Below are 20365 nucleotides of genomic sequence, written 5' to 3'. Positions count from 1 at the left end.
TTTTGGCAGAGGAGAATAAAACTCACAGACTCTGGGTTTTGTAGGGGCACTTGGTTGCTTTAGTCTCCTATACTGCTGTTGCAGTTTATTAATGAATTCCTTGGACATTAGATGCCTACAAAGTTTTATTTTTGTAGAGAAAAGAAAAGCTTCCTAATAAGACTGTCTTAATGTGCACGTGATTCCACTGAAGGTGTGGGAAAAAAACTATTTTGTGCACTTTTTCTCTGTATGAGGCTGCTGACTCCTATATGGTTGCGCGCTGGATATACTGGTAATAGGTTATTGAAAAGCAAGACATGGTGGAACACTGTAATGTGACACAAAACTAAACACAGGACATAAAGAATTGCAATGCTTGGTTTGCAAGAAGCTGTGCTTAGTGTGTCTTTTTGTGTGTCCTGCATCCGTGTTATTCACATCATAGTCTCTCTGCAGCTTCTTGTGCATCCTGCATCTCAGTTCTCCAGACCCTGTACTTCCACATTTCACGTCACATTGGTGTTCCATCATGCTACTACAGTATAGACTAACTTGGGTCACAGCCTCTACCAAGTGCAAAGGCTGTGTACACAGGCCACTGCAGTGAGCGTGCCATGGTGCAGGTGTAGCTTTACAATGTTTCCTCTGACGCCAAGCTGAGTTTATAGAGGAGAAGGATCGTGGGGAAATTAATGTTTCAAAAGTTCACCACGACAACGTAGTGCCACATCTAATTGCATCATTTTTTATGCAGGACTCACTCTCACTGGAGAGCATCTGTGGAGGCTCATCAGTTCTGTCAAGTGCCGACAAGACAGAAATATTTTTGATGAACTTCATCCTTCCTCTCTGCATCAGAGTCAGCAGTGGAGTAAAAGGCAAATTCGTTTTTCCTCCTTATCTTTTACTTGTGGAGCTAACTTAGGCATCTTTACTTTGTTTCATATTTTAAGGGTAGGGCAAGAACCTGCGCAGGATGAAAGAAAGACACAAAATGACTGGACAAAGTGCTGACTTTCAACTGCTGCAATTTTATTGAAGCAACCTAGCTGTTATATAGATCTTGCGCTAATAACACTGTCTCACAAAAATAAATAAATTAACGGAAAAAATTGAAAGGAAAAGAAAGAAATGGAAGGGGGTGGGAAGAGAAAGATTACAAATTGGAATAAAAGTAATGTGCACTGTGATAGCCACACAGCGAAAATGTGCACTTTGCTTGATACAAAAACATGACTTCAATGTTTAAGAGGGCAGCCGATGGCTAGCTTACGCGGTCAGTCTGGTTCTCTCTTATAAAGAATGCTTCCACAATTTTTCGCATGATCCTGAAAGTGGGGGCTTTTTCGGGTCGTTCCGTGTCTTCATTTCACCCTGTGCAGGTTCCCACGTTGCCCTTTGTTTCATTATAGCAGTATTAGACAACATACAGTAGAGCATTCTGTAAATTGAGTTCTATTAGAGCGGAAGCTGTGGTGCATGTTCTGGTACCCAACACCTTGTTTAAGAATGATAAAGACTGAGGATACACTACTGTGGCACAAGGAGAGACGTGATTCAGGTATACATTCAATCACACTCCCAATGGCTTGTTTCAAATGTTAATATATTCACTGTGCTCTGTGTTAGCTTCTGAAGAATCGGAATAGCTGACATACCTATTCAGGAGGCCATGTATGCCATTAGATTACGTGTGCATGCTTCCAGTGAAATTCTGTACCAAATTTTTTACTGCTTTAAACTTGTTATAAGTTACAAAAAAAAAAAATATTTGGATAAAGTCATGCTGGAATGCAGAAGAGCAATAGAAAGACAGATCCTGGCAGAAACAACCTTTGCTGAATTACAGACCTGTATCAATAACTACACATGCATGCAAACTCTTCAAACACATAATCTATAAACACATCATAAGTTTTCTAGCTTGAATTGACTAACATCTTGTGCTCAGAATGATTTTCATCATAACTTTAACACCATCACTCAGCTTACCGAATTCACACATGATATCAGTTTTGCTCTAGGTTTAGGCTATCAAGTGTGCTTTGTTCATTTATTTTTCAAAGGCATTTATACTGTGACACACTTTAAGCAATTGTATAAACTCAGTCTTATCCTTAATAACACTTTTCTTGTAGCTGGATCAGTAGTTTATTTTGTTATCACTCACACTATGTTTCTTTCAATTCATGCAATTCTTCAGATGCATGAATGAAGTATGAAGTATGCATGAAGTACCCTAGGGTGCTGTACTTGGGTCTTTGCTTTTCGTGCTTTGTATTAATGACTTACCATGCTCTGTATCTGTTTAAATTCATCTTTGCGTTGACATCCATGTTTTCTACAATGTATTTCCACACTCAATGATTGCAATACTTTAATAGCTCATTTTCAAGTTTTTGGAGATGGTGTGAGTTCTGGCAAATGAACTTGAAGTTTCATGAAATAGTTGTCATGTCCTTTCACAAGTGTATTTATGCTTCCTTGTTCTATTGCTCCTATAATTCTGCGTTCCTACAGTGCATTTTAGAGTGTAAGTACTTGGGCCTTCTTTTCACTTTAAGACTGTCCTGGTCAAAACACATACAGATCACTTGCAACAAGGCACTGAAAAACTTGGATACCTAGGTCACACACTACCCATAGCTCCAAATGAAACTAAACTCATGACATATTGCTATGCAGTAGTGATGGTGAAGAAAGCAGCAAAACTGGGAATGACAAAACTAGCGTTTTATTGGGCGAGCCTGTGCCCTCGAAAACAGGCTAAACTCAAAGAACGGCAATAGCGGCAAACGCAGTCGGCGATCGTTGAAAATCTGATCTGCCGGTCAAGTGTGTCGGCTTTTATACACGAGTCATCGAAGGTTCCAGAGTAATCAGAGGTGTCTGCGTGTCTTCCAGGAAGTTCTGCACAATTTGCGTCACACATGCAATCAGATTACAGAAGCTTGGGTGACAACAGAACCATCATTAACATTTGAAAAACTTCCGATACATGCGGGCGTGTCCCACGCTGAGCGATAACATTTGTTAGATGGTGAAAGGTGTTCACTCGTAAAAGATAAACAAGTCCATGGGTCAATATAAAATGCTCGTAAGACCTGTTCCTGAATATGCCACCACTATACTCAACACAGTTTCCGATATTAACAAAATGGAATCTGTTAAAAAGAAAGCCTTTAGTTTTGCTTATCCCCGTCATGGACAAAAACCTTTCACTGTCATTTCATCTGGACATTCTTGGTTTAACTCCGCTCTCTCGCCAGCATCACATTGAGTCTCTCAAGCTCCTGCACTCCCGGTTTTACTCATCCCACTACTCTTCCCTGAAAATCTACCTGTCACGTGCAAAGCCACTAAATAATACAAGAAAAACTCACAAGCTCAGCTTGTCTGTCTTGAGCTCTTGCAATAAACCATTTGAATAGTTTTTTTCCTAGGACTAACTATTGAACAGTGGAACAGTCTGCCTGATACTACCTGATGTTTGCCCCTGACAAAATTCTTAAATACCATTGAATGTTCCCCGTAACCTGCTTTCATATATATGCCTTGCATTTTAATGTTTTGTACTGCATTTATGACTTGCAGTCTTGTGTGCGCTTTTTGTTTTGTCACTCCGGCTGTAGCCCCATTATGGGTAGCAGTATCTGAAAATGAAAAATAAATGAAACAAAATATAGAAAATGTGCGCAGATCTGGTGGCTTCATTTTTTTCCGCTTCAGCTGTTACAGTTTAGAGCGATATTGATCATAGCAGATGATATATACTTTGTGCAGATGTACCCAAGATGCGTCAGATGGACATCTCCTTCGCATTGACCGTGGTGTTGAATGCCTTGTCTCCTCCTGGAGCCCACAAGCACCATCCATCCAGTGCTGTGGGAAAGCCACCATCAGAGGCTCAGCAGAACACTGCTTCGACACGCGAGAAGTCTTCTAGTGCTGTCAGAAGCTCATTGTACCAAATTGGATTTCTTGGTGAGCATGCATGCGCAGCCATTTACAGCAGGCATCAGATTCTTCTGCATTGCACAGTTATCTTTTGCGTTTGCTTTTGAATATAAACCCTTGTGCATACAGTATTTGTATCTGGCCTTCGTCACCATGGCTATGCAAGTTTTAAGTGAACTTTCAGCATAACTAGCTAAATAACACAATGTAAGTTTCATTCCTGTGGTTTGTGTCTATAAAATTAGCGTGACCTGCGGTTATTTAAGCTAGTGTGGCCTCTTATGATTTTTGTAGGTCTGTGACAGTCTCGTGATGTAGAATGCTGCCATACTGCTTTTATGCAGTAAACATAACTGCTGGTATGCAGTTATGGTACCCGTATCGTAAGCCAGCTGCCGGATGCTCTACGAATCATCGGAAAGCGCCAGTGGGATGCGTAGAAGCCGTTGCATATGAGCTTCCGCTGTCCTGTGGGAAAAAATACATAGGACAGACAGGGAGATGTCTTCATGACCGATTACAGGAACATAGCCAAAATGTGAAAAATAAGCAATACGGTCATCTGTCAACCCACTGTCAGGAATGCGGCTTTGCGCCGGTGTATGGATCCTGCTGGGTTCTTGCGAAGCACAAAGATAAAGACGTGCGAGAGATTATTGAGGCTCAGGCTATCTGGCGGAATAGTGACACATGTGTTAGTGCCCCTTCAGTCGACTTGTTAGATAAGGAGACGACTTTTTTGGATAGGTAAGATTTGGATAAGGTGGCGCCACTGTGCATGGGTTATATAGGTGTATTTCCTGAAAATCAAGTTGTTGAAGTTAGCGCATTGTGGTGTCGTCTCCCTTCCATCCTTATATGCTGGCACTAAATATGCTTTCAGTTTACCAACATGCCCAACAAATGGCAATGCTGAAATTTATTTTAGTCAGAAATTTAACTTGTAAGGTTATTGTGTGTTTAAATGACCTTTCCATAGATGGCACCACAGGTATGCAATGAGGACATGCATGGCAGCTGCTTTAGGCATTGTCAATCTAAGCTTCATGCTTTCAGTTTTAGTTTGTTGAGCATTCTTTTTATTGAGCATTCTGTCCCTGTTAACATTGATCTATCAGCTATATCGAGTTATCACAGTATCAACATTTGCATTGCAGACTGCTGGAAAGGGAACTGGCAAGAATTTCTGAAGCATAGGTTGATATCTTGATTGCTTATGGAATGTTAAATAAACAAACATTCTTGTAGTCAGCGTTCTATGTGATTGTCGGTATTATCCTGCAGCAATTAACCCCTCTCATACTGAAATCTTGTTTCAGCTGTACTTTCACTGTTTGAATATTTGAAACCTTAGCATTTAATTTGGGATTTCCAAGGGTTGGTAACTGCATTATTCTGGACCAAGGAATATAGACAGACATGTTCATCTTATGATGTTGCAGTAATGAAGTGTTACTCCTGTTGCCAACTATGTATAGCCCTCTTTGAAAGAAGTGAAGCCACTATGAGGACAAGCCTTGCTCATTACTGGCTGTATTTCTATGCTCATCTAGCTCCTAGTGCTAGATGGCTCTGAGACTTGGCTTCCGACTTCAGAGTTTCCAGGCAATGTGGATTCAGTAGGAGGTTGAACAGTGTGGGGACCTCACCCGTGCTCTTGCGACAAAGGAACGACAACACAGTAGTGCAAACAATCACAAGGGCATTTATTGCACCTTTCATAGACTAATACCTGCTATCCACAAAACAGGCCGATGGGCGCGCGAAAAATTGCGGAAGTCCGACTCACCGCGACCGGATAGTGAGCGTATATGTGCGCCCCATGCTGGATTCCAACGCCTGGTCGCTCGCGTGTACGGTCATGTGAACGGTGGCGCGTTCGAAGGAGGCCACGCGAGACGGTCTCGCAGAAGCATGGACTGGCACACGCGCGGAAGGTCTGTGCCACTTTCCGACCCGCAGCCGAAGAGGAAGAGCCTTCCCCTTTTTCCACCTAAGTAACCCTGCCGGTAGGCAGCGTTAGCAGCGCAACACTCGCGCCATCTCTCGTGCTGTGCTTCAACCACACCGACAGCAGTGAAGCCGCACTACAGGAGACAGGAGCTATGCGGGAAAACAAGATATCAGGGGACGTGTGAGAGTCGCGCATCCCCGCAACAGATGTCCAGGAGTCAGCTCGCGACAGTGCATGCAGTAGGTTTGTTTTTTTACAGAAGTTGTACGTGCAATGTGCACTATTCTCGTAGTGCTAGACCATTGTGAGAAGTTTTGAGCACATTTTCTTTGCCTGTTCTTTGTGTATGTGTGTGTTTTTCTGCCTTGTGCGCCTGATGTAACTTTCCCTTTAAAATTGCAGGACTGAAAATTTTGATTGTGTGTTATGAGAGACAACTTTTAAGTGACTGGCACCGGATTGCTCGATGCATTCGTGAGCTGGGAAACAGGCTGCAAGGTGAGCTGTCACACTTTTGGATCAAGTGTAAACAGAATTTAGCCTTGTCTGTATCCTTCTATCTTGTTGTCACTATACTTCACTGAAACTTTCTGTATGGGTGGCAATTGATTGATTTGAAGACATTTAAAGACATGGTGAAGAAGTTTTCATTTGACATGAAAATTCTAAGAGTAATATGGGAGGGTAGCCTGGTCCGGCCACCTTCTGGATTCCTCAAATTAGCATCACCGTCATGTTCTTGAGGGGCCATGAGAGCTACTTTTTGCATACTAGCTGTCATATCTATAAACAAATCATTGTATTTAATAGGGCTTATGAGCATTTAATGCAACCTACTTTCATTACTAGGGCTGTATAGCTCACTAAAATATGCTCCCTACGGAGGTGAAAACCACACCTATTGATGCAGCAAGAGGACTACCTGTTAAAGTGTTTTTGTTCTCATAATTTTGAGCTTAAACATTGCTGTATGCATAGGCTGCCATAAGAATGTTGAAGGAGTATTGTCAATCTTGTTTGGTTTTTATGGCTTGTGTAAATGATTTTGTTCATGTGTATATCCATGTCCTGTGCTTTTTAGGTTCAGCTGCACCATGTAATTCCTCCAAGAAAACTTCTCTAAAAGTAATCGACAAGTTCTTAATCTACTCCTTCCTCACACTGTTTCATTCTAGGTGGTCTTGCTCTTTGGAGCTTTCTTGACTTTGTTGTTACTCACCGCACACCTCTTTATGTGCTACTGTTTCCACTGATTAAATACAAGGCAAGTCCTGCATACTATTGCATGATTCTACTGTGCAATTTATCATATGCATGCAGATTCATAAAGCATGTAACCATGCTCTGAGCAGCAAACAAGGGACACTGATCATTCAGTCCTAGAGCCATCCCTTAGTAGCACAAGAAGCGGGCCCATGTAGGTTCCATGTTGGGCAGTATTGGCCCCACATAGGGTGCACACAGGCCCAGCTTCTCATACTACTTACTGCAGAGCCACACAGTGCTGCAAATGAACGAAATTAAAATGAAGTGTTCAAACAGGCTGAGTCTATATGTGTGCAGTATGTAGGTGCACCAAGTTTCGTTTTTATTTTTAGATCTTGCAGACCATTTGCGACAATGAGCAGGAGTACTACTACCAGCAGCTCATCAGAGATAAGATCAAAGGAATAAATCTGCCAACTCCTAAAAGCTTTGGCTGTATGTTTGTCGACCTTGTGAATGAACTGAAGACATTGAAGGAGGACCTTGTTGCCTGGAAACTCGGTGATTATCGGCAATTTCTCCATGTTACCTATTCTTACTGTTACTTATTACAGTATTAAGTTGTAACCGGGCTCATCCTGTCCACCTCATGTTAAGTGAGACCATTATAGTGAAAGTCGTTTCACCTCTAGCTGTCACAATGAAAGTTGTATTTAGGTATTCCTTGCAAGTTTGAGTGAATATGGAAGATAAGGGTCATTCCACACCAAAACAACCATATTTTTTCAACTGTCACAGATATGGTTTACAAATTTTCACATGTTTGTTGAACTTAGGAACTCATTCTCCACATTTATATATCTTGTCAACACTTTTCTGGCATTTTGGTGAATGTTTGTTGTTCTCGCTCAGCTGAGCTAGAAGGTACCAAGCTACATTATTATTTTATTTTTTTTTTGCAAAGGCAAACTGTATGATTCAGACATTCCTGTGGTAGGTATGGCACAACAATTAAGTTGTGTGAGCACCAAAATCGCCAAATTTTTATATATTTGAATGCTTCTAGTGCCTTTGCCACTGTCAAAAGCAAGCGAAATGGTGCAGTTTGAATTTTTTGCTTGGAACACAGGAAAATCCAGAAGGCACAAATTAAGTATAGAATGGTAGCCCACTTGACATAGTAAACCTGAAAAACGTTTGAAAGTTTGAAGGTTTCGTATGTCACCTGAAAAGTAACTGTAAAGTTCATTTGTCTTACAAAAAGCTTCTTTTTCAAGGTCAAAGAAGTTGATTTGATGATTGGCCTAAAAATATATGTAATAGGCTACTTTTTTTACCTTGAATACGAAGCTTTTTGCAAAACTTTACAGCTTTTTTCAGGCGACCCGCTGTACCTTCAAAGCTTCAAATATTTTTAGGACTATGTCAACAGGGCTACCATGCTATATTTAATTTGTGCTTCTGAATGTTTCTGCATTCTGGAAAAAAAAATAAAATTCTAACTGCAATTTTACTCACTTTAGTCGGTGCCAAAAGCACTCAAACTATTGAAATAATTGAAAATTTGGCTGTATTGGCAGCTACGCCACTTCATTGTCTTGCCATCCACGCATTTTGAATGACTGGATCTTAAAATGTTTCGTTGAAAAAAAAAATTACAGAACTTGATTGATGCCTTCTAACTCAGCTGGGCAGGAAAAATAAGTTGTCGTCAAAATGCTAGAAAATTTTTTTCAAGAAAAATAGATGTGGAGAATAAGTTTCTAACTTGAAAAAAATATGTGGGAATTTTTTCAACTATATGTGTGATGTTTGAAAAAAGCTGGTTGATCCATAAAGAAACACAAAGCAGACATTTGCAAATGGCAGAATTTTAACCTCAAAGCCTATTGGCACTTCACGCGTTAGTACCACTTCTCAGTCCCCTCCTACCTTTATGCACATCACATGATATAGCTTTTGTAACATTGATAAATATTGTGAGTTCATACCCAATCTGGCAGAAAGGTCGCTGCCATATTTATTGGCGGCTGCCTAAATCAGGAGTTCAACCTAATGAAAAAAAAAAATGACTAGCTTCTCTCTTCTTTTTTACTTTTATGCATGTTGTTATGGAGCAACAGAGCGAAGAAGGTGGTCATTAGGATAATGAAGACAACATTCTGCTTATGGAAGCTGTCTACTATCCATCTAGTAAAGAATGTGCAAATAGCCTGTGAATATACATGTATGTTCACAGGTTCACATGCTTGATTTATTTATGTTTGTGCACTCACTTGTTTCAATTCTTATTTTACTTTATACGTATACAAATAGTGCTGCCTTCTTGTTACCATCATGTATGCCTTGAAATGCGAAATGGACCCTCAGCCTAGTCAAGCTATTTCCAACAGCTTTGAGCTGATGGTTTCCACCATAACTTTTGTATTTATAGAAATAAAATATGTGTGCATGTGTGTGTTTGTGGGTTTGTTTGTTTACCCTTTCACTTCCACCTATTTGTAACAGAAACAGGTAAAGAGAAGTGTATTCGCAGGCTACTTACATGCTATTTTGATCAAATATGAAGTGCACAGGCAAGACGAGTGCATTCTGCCTTTTTGGGTATGAAGTGGCGGCTTTAATTCCTGGACCTGGTGACTGAATCGAAATGGCGGTGGATTTCCAAAACACCTGTGTACTGCTATTATGATGCACGTTAAGGAACCCTGAAAGATTATAATTAACTTAAAACACACAAGATCCCTCAAAGCCCTGGTGTAGCTTTCATGTGTTAAAATCGATTTAACTCCTAGCATCAGCATTATTTGATTGTTCAAAGAAGTTCTGTGAAAATCTGTAAAGTGGAAAAATATTCTTGTGCAGAATATTCTGTCTGTCTAACTGCTGCAGAATGCTACAAAGGGACCCATTTCTGTGTTCTTGAGAAGCAAGTTTCACATATAAAGAACAACTATTCGTGGTTCAGGGGTCAAACTTGGGACCACTGCCTTTCTTAGTAGACTGCTTTAGAAAAGAAATGATCCAGAGTTCAATTCCTGAACTGAAACAAATTGCTCTTCAGCTGTTTGTTTTGCTTTTAGACAACACCGTAATAAGTCTTTTTATAACATTCTACTACATTCAGATGCATTGCAGTTTCTCCTTACACAGTACTTGATATTAGTTATAGAATGGCATTAATTGTCTAGACATATGCTGTTAACTATTGATGTCAATGATGCTGACCTTGTTTCTGGTCCTGGCAGGAGGAGAACTGGAGCGTGGAAAGCCATCTGCAGAAGGCCATGGTGGTGAGATGTCCCAGTCAGTCAGCTTCACACGTACCATGGTCCCAGGCGGTGCCCACCGGCCCAGCTTCACTGAACTTACACCTGACCATCAGAGCATCACTCGACTTGGTCGACCACCAGGCATGGGCTCGGCTGAATCAGGTGAGCTCGCGGCGTGGCCATGACAGGACCATTGTTATGTGCTTCTTCTTGTCTGGTCTTGGTGCGTCTTTGGTGACACCTACGTAGTACACTGTGCTTGCAGCTATGGCTGGAGGCAAGCTCTGGTTCTAACCACTCGGTTGCTCCGTATTGCTTCCCCAACTCGTAGTGCAAGTAGATCGCTCCTATGGTGAGTTCGGATGACTAAGGAAAAACAGCAATGTGGGCTCGTACAGTATTTATTGCTAGGGGTGGAAGAATAAGCAATAAGCACTTTTATAGGAAAGCCCACTGTAGTTATTAATAAAGCTAATAAATAGGCTTCACCTCTCATCACACATTGTCCATCCACTGACGAGCTTGCTCGCGAGATGGCAGGTAGTTGAGACACTTGAGACCATCGAGGCTAGAGAGAGCTTATCTATCTTGGGAACGCTCTATTATAACTTTTTACTTCCACAGGAGGGCTGTCCTGCTTGTGGAGAGATGGATACCTCCCTCTTTTCCCATGAGTCTGGTGAAAGCTTGTGTTGCAGTGTCATGGTAGCAATATTGAAACGGAGCAACGGGGCATAGTGCGTCTTCCCATACCTCTTGCTGGCTCATGTCATGGGTCGCAACATGTAGTCAAACGCCAGCATGTTAGGCTGAAGAAAATGGACGCACATGCTCCTCACGCACGACACATCATGTTGCTGTTCCCACAGCTCGTGATCATTTTCTAACAAGGTGATTGTGTATGCCGCACATACATGTCCATAAGTCATTAGTTGTTGGCATGCTGTCTGTATTGTTGTTTCTTCAGGCTGAAATTAGCTACACTACATATTAAAAGTTTTGAAGCCACTTTACGAATGACTAGATCAGTTGTCATGCCATATGAGAGTGTTCTTGTAGTGTGTTTGGTGCTTCACAGCTCAGGATAATATACTACAGCATAGTCTCTCCCAATATCTGAGGATTCTGAATGACAAATGTCCTGAAGGAGCATCAGTACATGGCCAGACAGTAAGTCTGGTAATGTGCACAGAAACTTCAGAGCTTTTAAGTACGATTGTTCGCATATACATACTTTGTAATTGCAGCTACTTTTGTAGCTTGTGAAATTTTCTTGGTGATGTAAACAAGTTTCTTTTTCTTACTTTTTGTTCGCTACCTTTTAGAAAGGAAGCCTGCATTTAATTTAGTTGGCTTCTAATGGGGCCGAAGCTATTGCCAGATTAATGGAAACAAAGAAAGGCAATATAACATGAACTATTCATCTTCTTGTTTCTGGTATTGCTGAATATATTTTCTTCAGGACAAAAGGTAGGACGCTAAGCAGACGAGGATGAAGTGAGACACAAATGACACAAATGACATACAGTCGCTGACCGTTTATTCGGACCTCACGGGGATTGTGGAAATGTCCGAATAAACAGATGTCCGAAAAAGCATATTCGGGCTCGGCAGTAGGCGTGAAGAAATCGTGATTGCGCCATTGCACGCTGTTCCGTTTGCACCCAATCAGATAAGCCTGAATCTCAGAGAGGGTCGTACGATCACTATGGGCGGCTGAAACCACAGTCACTGCTTGTACACACTTTGCATGCGATGGCAGCGTAGCACATGATGCGTCATCTTCCGACTCCGAGTCATCGTCCAGTGGTGCAGCAGAAACCTGACCAATGATCTCGCCATCGTTGAGTTCTGCGCACGTCAGTACAGCAGTGTCAGCACCTGTGAAACTGTCAAATGAGACGGTGTCCGGAATCGCAATGCAACCATTGTGCAGGTCTTGGCAGAACATTTTCGGCGCCAGTAGGGAGCACATCGGAAGGCGACAAATCCTAGGCCTCCCGGCATCTGCTTGCCAGTATTCCCCAGCGCAGTCGGCGCCATTAGACACTTGACGCGATGTTTTCGTATTCCGCGTTGGATCACCACAACCTTGACACAGCACACAAAGCAAATACCACCATGCCATCACGCCGACACCAGTCACACAAATGAAAAACGTGGCCTACTCGCAGCGTCGTGCACAAAGAAAAAAACAAATCAGCTGCTGGATTGTCTTGACATGGCTTACTAAGCTGAGACCGGAACTGCTGTAGCCACTCTATCGAACCAGGCAGAAACGATGATGAGCGGGGATTTGCAGTAGCGCCACTTCGTGGGGCAGCAAGGAGGCTCCGTTCAAAACAAAAATGGCATTCAGCAAGTCGAACCATGCACTGGTCAGAGTTGGTGCATAGTGCTCTCGATCGAGTTGGCTCAAGGAGTGTCCGAAAAATTAGATGAGCGGTTGCAAGGTGTCCGAACTTTCGGCAGTTGTTACACATTGTGGTCTATGGGAAGAATGGCGGTGCCGCGAAGCAGACCGAATAATCGAGCATGTCCGAATTTTTGGAGTCTGAAAAATCCGTCGGCGACTGTATACGGGTGCCACCCATATATGTTGTTTGTGTCTCACTTCGTCCTCGTCTGCTTAGCACCGTGCCTTTTGTCCTTAACTCATGAACCAACTAGCTCAGCAATAAGTTTCGTTAAACCATATTTCCTTCACTTGCTATTTAAGGTGCATTATCAAATTCACATGAACGCTAAATTTTTATTGTTACATTCAGTGAATTGAACAACTGCACAGCCTGAAATTGGGCTTTTTTATGTTTCACCTGTGAGCTGCAACAACACTTGGTAGGTGTGAACTTCGAACCCAACACAATAATTAGCCTGGTTGTTAATACACAGCCTATTGCCTTGGCCAGTTATTAGGTTTAGTTAATGTCAAACAATGTAGTACATGCAGAGGCAGAGCTGTACAATACAGCAAGCAGAACACTGCAAGATGTTATGTCATACTTTCTAGCACTTCCCTTAGCTCCATATCTCGTCCCATATCCCTTTGTCCCAAATCTCTTGGTCCCATATTGCCACATCTCTGTGCTGATGCAACTAGCCTGTTTCCTGCCCACTTTGGAGAACAGCCTAGGCTTTTGCTGTATTCTCTTTCACATCTTGTTTCCCCTTCTTTCTGTCAACTGCGTTTTTTAACTTCGTTCACCTCAGTGCTCATTTGTCACAATTTTGTGCACCGTAGTGCGGAATTAAGTGGCTGTCTCATCAGTCGTTACTGCTATTACTGTGCACATTTTATTGATGTTTTGGTGAGGAAACTGGTTGAAGCGTCACATTCTAAAGAAAGGGATAGCCTACTTTCCCATTTGTCTGCAGTTACGAAACAACAAATGTTGGTTCAATATAGGTAAAGCTGCCTTGCTTCTTTCAAAATTTGATGATGGCATAATTACTAAGAGCTACTATGGCAAGAATTTGAGTTGATGGGGTGACTTTGCCGCTGAAAAGTCCCTATAACAGCTGTGATAGTTTCCAGAAAACATTAGCTTGCGAGAGTGAAAGGTATGTTGACGCCTTGTTCTCGGTTATCTGATAATGAAGGATTTTTTGCTTTCATTTTGTTTCAGACATATTTTCCCACAATTGGTGTGGCAGAACTCTAGATTTGGGTGAATACTTGTATCCTGGTGCCTTATGCTGTGTCATCTCTTCTTTTCAAATTGCTTAAGGCTATTACAGGATATAACATTTTTTTTTGACATTACAGCGCTAATTTGTTGGCAGTATTTATTGGTAATCTTCTACATTCTTTTTAGTATGTGTGTCTATTTAAAAAAAATAATTGATGCATATTATTGCTGCTAGGAAATACACTAATGTAACAAGGTATAGGATTCACATGCATATATGCATTTAGGCTCCATTGAACATTCATCATGTGAACAGCCCCACATTGTATGCGTACATCTCTCTCCTTATATATTCGCACACATTTTTGTTAGTACTTGTAATATAAATAAGCTCACAACACAATTTCAATAATTATATGTGAATGTGTATGCATAGTTGTATTATATTTAATGCAGTTTGCTTTTTGTTTCTGCTCCCAATTTAAGATGGAAGAAAATTTCACAAAACAGATGACTGAAATGTGCCCATGTATCTGCAGCTCTGTCTGGTAATTGCCAAATAGAAGGGGCAAGAACTTCATCAATCTGCTGCACCGTAACTTTTGTATTTGTCCTGGCACATTTTTTCTCTTGAGTGAATGTTAAATGAAGTGTTCTGATATGATTTACTGCTGTGTTTGATGCAGAAGAAAGTGCTGTTGGGGCGGTGTCAGCAGGAAGCACAGCTCCAAGACCTCTGCCTATCATGCGCTCCGAGTCGCAGCGAGAACCTCATCGGGAGAGCCAGCAACAGCGTGACTCACACCGGGGTCTCAGCATACGACTTCAATCACGCGAGGGCAACAGCCGGAGAGTAATGCAACGCTTCCTAAGGAGAACCAGCTATCCAGAGGAGGAGGGACCTACCCAAGGTGATGATCTTGTCCAGCATGTTGTGGCCTTGCACACAGGTGCCATGTTTTCTGGTTTAAAAGGACTTAGACACCGAAATTACGGTTGAATGTTCTTCTTTGCGATACTGACAATGCAATCACTCGTGAACAACAGTGCTAAATTTGCTGATGTGCAGCATCTACATGGAAATAACGTAGAATGTTCACATGTTTGCTTACTCAAGAAAAAATGAGAGTCAGCCAAGTGCCAATGCTAAAGAAGACAAAGGTGACATACATGGTGATTGAAATGATTTGATGATTAAATGTTGATTATATCTCCCTACTCTGACTCTGTCTCTTCTTCATATTCATTATTTACCGTACTCATTTCGTATTTCATTCGTATCATATTTCATGCGTAATTATGCTGACCTTTTTTAGCATTGACAATTGGTTGACCCTATCTTTCTTTTTCTGGAAGTAGTTAACATATAGCCAGATCCCAGATGTGCTATATCTGTGTAAAGTCAGCAGACAGAATGTTGTCTTCAAGAGCTTGGTGACTATCATAATGTCACTGTTAGTTATTTAGCTGCTAGCATAACAGGTTGGTATGTACATACGTAATACTTTTTATTTTACAAAACTAGTTTCCCTCTGTTAAATAAAGCACAGAGTGAAGCAAGGGTGAAAGGCAATGAACCAAAACTCTTGCCAGCAATAGACATACATCAGCCTATATGATACGATCTCCAATTGCTATTGCAGTATATCGACCAATGGAAGCCCTGGACATGGAGCATTCTGCATCATCTGAGCCTCGCTTGTTCAGAAAGTCCACACTCCTCATCAAAAAGAAAGGAAGCAAGAAGAGCACTGGTAGCAGCAGCCTAACCTCTGTAGGCGTCGCTGAGAGTGGCACAGCTACTGACGATGAAACTTTACAGGACAGTCTCCCAGAAGGCGTAGACTCGACTGGTAAGGATGGGCCAGTGGGGCTGCTTTGTGTGTCCTTTCACTACAGTTTTCTGGCATTAGAGTTGTAAGTCTGAAACATTGTCTGTGTCTGTCAGTGTTTTTATTGGTTGTCATGTAAAATTAAACTTTTCAGGCTCGGATTACATTCCAATTCTGTTCTGAAAAGATAGACCATTTTGTTTAGCTTGTGGTAGTATGGTCATGTTTGCCTATAATTGTTGCTGCAGCCAGAAAAGTGGTACTGCTGCAGTCGCAACATAAATGAGAAAACAGCTTTCTTTTTTACTCCACTGTTGCCAGATGTGCTTCAAGTATTCCGTCCCAAATCACTTGTTGTTACTTTTTACTTCTTTTGTTTCAAACTTTACTCAAGTTTAGGCACATGCCAGTGCCATCGGTATGGCTTCAGGTTCAATTCCTGCTAAAGTTCTGGTATGGATTTGATTTGACAGCTTAATTTTTACTTGTCAGTGAGGATAATACTTTTCAAAGTGAATATATCTTGAGCTTGTTTAACAGAATGTGCTACTGAGACAACCAAGTAAAGCATGCACATGCTTAGTGTGTATGTACTAACACTAACCTGCAATAATTTAAATTGAGAAAATTTGCAGTTCTAATTATTTTTTACAAATCTCAATATTTTGGCTAGACCCCAGAGCATCTTAAACTACTTTACTCAAGTGGCACCTTTGTTTGGTTCCTGTACCTGGTTTCTTGGGAAATAGAGTCCTGATGTAATTGGCTTGCCTGACCAAAAGCAGCTCCATAATTTATGTATTATTTGCCTAGAAAATTTTATTGTTAAACCTTGTGCTGACAAACGTGGTTAAATTGGGATAGTTAAATTGGATGGCTAAAGCTGTTAAGAAAAGTCTGCTGTTGAGCAAGAGGTCATGGGCTCATTTTCCAGCAGCAGCTGCTGCATTTCAATGAAGGCGAAATGCAAAAACGCTTGTATGCTTTCTTAAATTTTCTTATTTATTTATTCATCAGTACTGCGACCTTATACAAGATCTTAGCAGCGTGGTACACGAGCGAGTACATAAAACAGAATTAATAATAAAAAAAGGAGGAACTGCAAGTTTCTTCACACAAGCCCTTAAAATTTAGTTGTACCTTAAAGAACCCCAGATGGTCAAAATTAATCCGGAACCCACCACTATAGCATCTCTCATAGCCAGAGTGTTGCTTTGGAATGCTAGCTCAATCAATCAATCAATCAGTGTTTAGAAAAAATTCGCCTGGTTTATGTAAATTTTTAAAAATCTTTCTGGGATCATACAGAAGGAAGCATAAGAGCATATTTTGTGTGCCTAACTGTATATTAAGTCATAGCTTTATCTTACTACATTCAGTCTTGGTTAATTCAAAGAAAATCTAATTCTAGGCGGTTCTAGCACTCTGAATGGATTCAAGGAAGTGTAAAAGCTGAGCACAAGCTCATATGAGAGACAGTGATGGTATAGAAGTGTGCCAGTTGCCATCATGTATAAGTACCGTCGTCTTGTCCAGCATATGTGCTCAATCCTTGACATTGGTCTCTCTATAAATTAACTGCATGCCATACCTTGTATTTTAGAGCTGAAAGCTTTGAATATTCTGTACCCAGCAGTGTAAGGGCTTCACAGCTACAAAAATTTCTCATCTATTCCTTGGTTATTCTGGTGGCTACATTAAACACCTATATCAGCTATTATAGTACTGCAGAAAAATTACCACTAATATTGAATTTTGCACATGAAGTCACGGTTTGTGCTTTTGCAGAAGTGCTTAAGTGCTACTTTACTGAAGCATGACCTCTTAAATGCTACATATATTCATGTCTAGTGCTGTGTTAAAATGCAATAGTGTCCACTGCTGAGTTATAACTTAAAGGCTTCTCTCACACTAGCACTGACAAGCAGGAGTGTTGGTAGCTGCAGTGCTGATTTAGTGCCGGCCATGATGGCTCAGTGGCTGTAACCTTATGATGCAGAACTCAAGGTCACAACTTAAATTTCTGGCTATGGCAGCCATATTCTGATCTTTTGAGGAGGCAAGAATTCTGGTGTACTTAAATTTAGAGGCCCTTTACATATATGGAATCGCTAGTGACCAAAATTACAGTCAAACCTTGCTAACAAATACAGATATGACAAACTAGTGGACGTGGCAAAATCACTATAAAATGCTTCTTGCCATTATCAGCATGCAACTAATATATGCCTATAACAAATTTAGGAAATAACGAAGGTATGTATATTCGTGTTTGATGCATGCATTTGTGTTTGTGTGACTGCTGAAACAAGCCGACACAAATCCTGTTAACTTTTGGCATGGATGAACTCATACAAAAGATTTTTGTGTCTGTGACCTCTGAAAACGTGCTGAAAGTAAAGTTGCAACTTACCTGTGACGTATTCAGCAGTATTTGGCTGCGACCGTGGAAGAAAGGCCGCATTCAGCCTCTGTTGATTTGCTTAGAGCCCTTTGAAGCTGTGGAATCTTGGGGTGGATTTGTATAAGTGACCACTCAAGCACAGCAAGGATTTTGTAACTTCTAGCCCCCTTTGAACACTGTTTGGTTTTGTGCTGAAGCAAGTAAATTGGTAACTGCTTTTGTACCTGTGAACTCTCCAGTCCTGTTTGTGTCTGTAACTACTACAGCGAGCCTTTTAGTAATTTTATGAATGACCGATGTATCCCTAAAATCTTTAGTATTTTTTATTGTGTGTGACCGCTGAAGCAAGCCTCCAGAAAGCCTGAATGAAGCAGCTTCCTTGATGGCTGAGACACCTGTGAACTTTTCAGGAAATTTTGCGTTTATGTGCCTGCAACCTCTGAAGTGAGCCAGCCTGCAGTAGGCCTCCTACTAACTTCCTTTGTGCCCCACCCTTACAAAGGGATCTTAAAATTCTTTTACTGGCGGAGGTGTACCTGCAATATATTAGCTCAGCTGAAATGGTCTCATCACTACTCGAAAATGTTTGCTCTGTTGACCTTTACTAGAATGTGTCATAGATGCAGAGCGCATTTATGCTATAAATGGGTGACCATAAAACAGCGGTTTGTGTCTACAACTGCTGCACTAGTGTCAAGTAACTTTGTTAACACCAAATGTAGTTGTGACATCTTGAGCATAATTTGTGTTAGTGTGTGTAACTGCTAAAGAGAGCCTGCAGAAAGGCTCTTGTAACTTCCTTATAGTGGCTGACATATCTGAATTTTCCAGCAAATTTTGCGTTGATGTGCCTGCGACCACGGAAGTGAGCCCTCAGCAAGCCTCATAACTTCTGTAGTGGCCCCATTGTGGGTTCTTAAATTTTCTTGCTACCCAAAGTGTATTTGTAAACAGTTTAATTCCTGCACACTTTTACTGGCCATAGTGCGTCGTAACCTCTAATGGCTGAGGTGTGGCGAAATTATTGAGTCTTATTTGTTTGCATTGATGTGCTTTACTGAAAACTGCTGAATGCATTTTAGAGTTGAACTTGTGACCTTCCTGCAACTGTTTTATTGAAATAAATGCTGTATTTTTAATTAGATTGTGAAATGATTCAGCAGCCTGCAGAACATAGTTTTGTAGCTTCGTTCCTGTTGGCACAAGAAGTATAGCTTGCATCTCCCAACTCATTGTAGTTTATGCTATACGTTTTGATCACCTTATTGGACCGCTGGGATGGATCTTCAAGAGCTATGCAGTTCCTTTTCATTATTGCCCCACAAGCCAATACAAAACCAGGCCAAGCTTACTTTGTTAATTGTATGTAAAATGTAGCAGGCTTGCTGTAATGCTAGGGTACATTCTGAGGAACGTCCCAATTATGGTTATTTATAATCAAAATGGACGCCCTGTGGATATCCTAAATCCATAGCCAAATGTCCCACAAACATACTTTGGACGACTGGTAACACAATATGTCTCAGATGCGTCCTGCATCCTGACAAAAATGTCGATTGGACATACTCAGGATTATGCATTAAAAATAATCCATATTTGAACATCTCTTCGATGTCCGAATATCCCTTTGCGATGTTCGTGGGGCATTTCCACGAATATTAATTTGCAAGCATGGGACGATCCCATGGACATCCAAAATTTATCCACAGGTTTTTGCATATGTCCTAGAGACGTTTGAATGTCCCATTCCGGACACCTGTTCGACATCTGTAGGACGTTGGTGGGGTCCGGTTGGCAATTTTGTTATAACATGGTTTGATTGCATTTTTTTCATAATGTGTTCATTGCTTTGGGATGAACTACCTCACTAGATATTATAGCTATTGCTATAATGGTCATTTAGTCATAGTAGTCATAGATGGGTGTAACATTAAGGGATAAGAAAAAAGCAGATTGGGCGAGGGAACAAACGTGAGTTAATGACATTTTAGTTGAAATCAAGAAAAAGAAATGGGGCGGCGTGGGCAGGACATGTAATGAGGAGGGAAGATAACCGATGGTCATTAAGGGTTACGGACTGGATTCCAAGGGAAGGGAAGCATAGCAGGGGGTGGCAGAAAGTTAGGTGG

General features: G+C 41.1%; 1 protein-coding gene across 1 annotated transcript in view; it reads left to right on the top strand.

Moving 5' to 3' along the window:
• unc80 (unc80, NALCN channel complex subunit) overlaps nt 1-20365 on the top strand; it is a 178872-nt gene that overhangs the window by 144164 nt on the left and 14343 nt on the right. The window contains exons 54-61 of the mRNA XM_075681230.1: nt 737-860; nt 3766-3966; nt 6296-6391; nt 7069-7157; nt 7492-7660; nt 10348-10533; nt 14687-14911; nt 15644-15853. Of these exons, the coding sequence (XP_075537345.1) occupies nt 737-860; nt 3766-3966; nt 6296-6391; nt 7069-7157; nt 7492-7660; nt 10348-10533; nt 14687-14911; nt 15644-15853 (1300 nt within the window). The remainder of the gene's footprint in view (nt 1-736; nt 861-3765; nt 3967-6295; nt 6392-7068; nt 7158-7491; nt 7661-10347; nt 10534-14686; nt 14912-15643; nt 15854-20365) is intronic.

This window comes from Dermacentor variabilis, chromosome 2, assembly GCF_050947875.1.
Source record: "Dermacentor variabilis isolate Ectoservices chromosome 2, ASM5094787v1, whole genome shotgun sequence".
Taxonomy (NCBI): domain Eukaryota; kingdom Metazoa; phylum Arthropoda; class Arachnida; order Ixodida; family Ixodidae; genus Dermacentor; species Dermacentor variabilis.
Note: the sequence above shows the minus strand (reverse complement) of the source record. Positions and strands in the feature narration are given on the sequence as shown.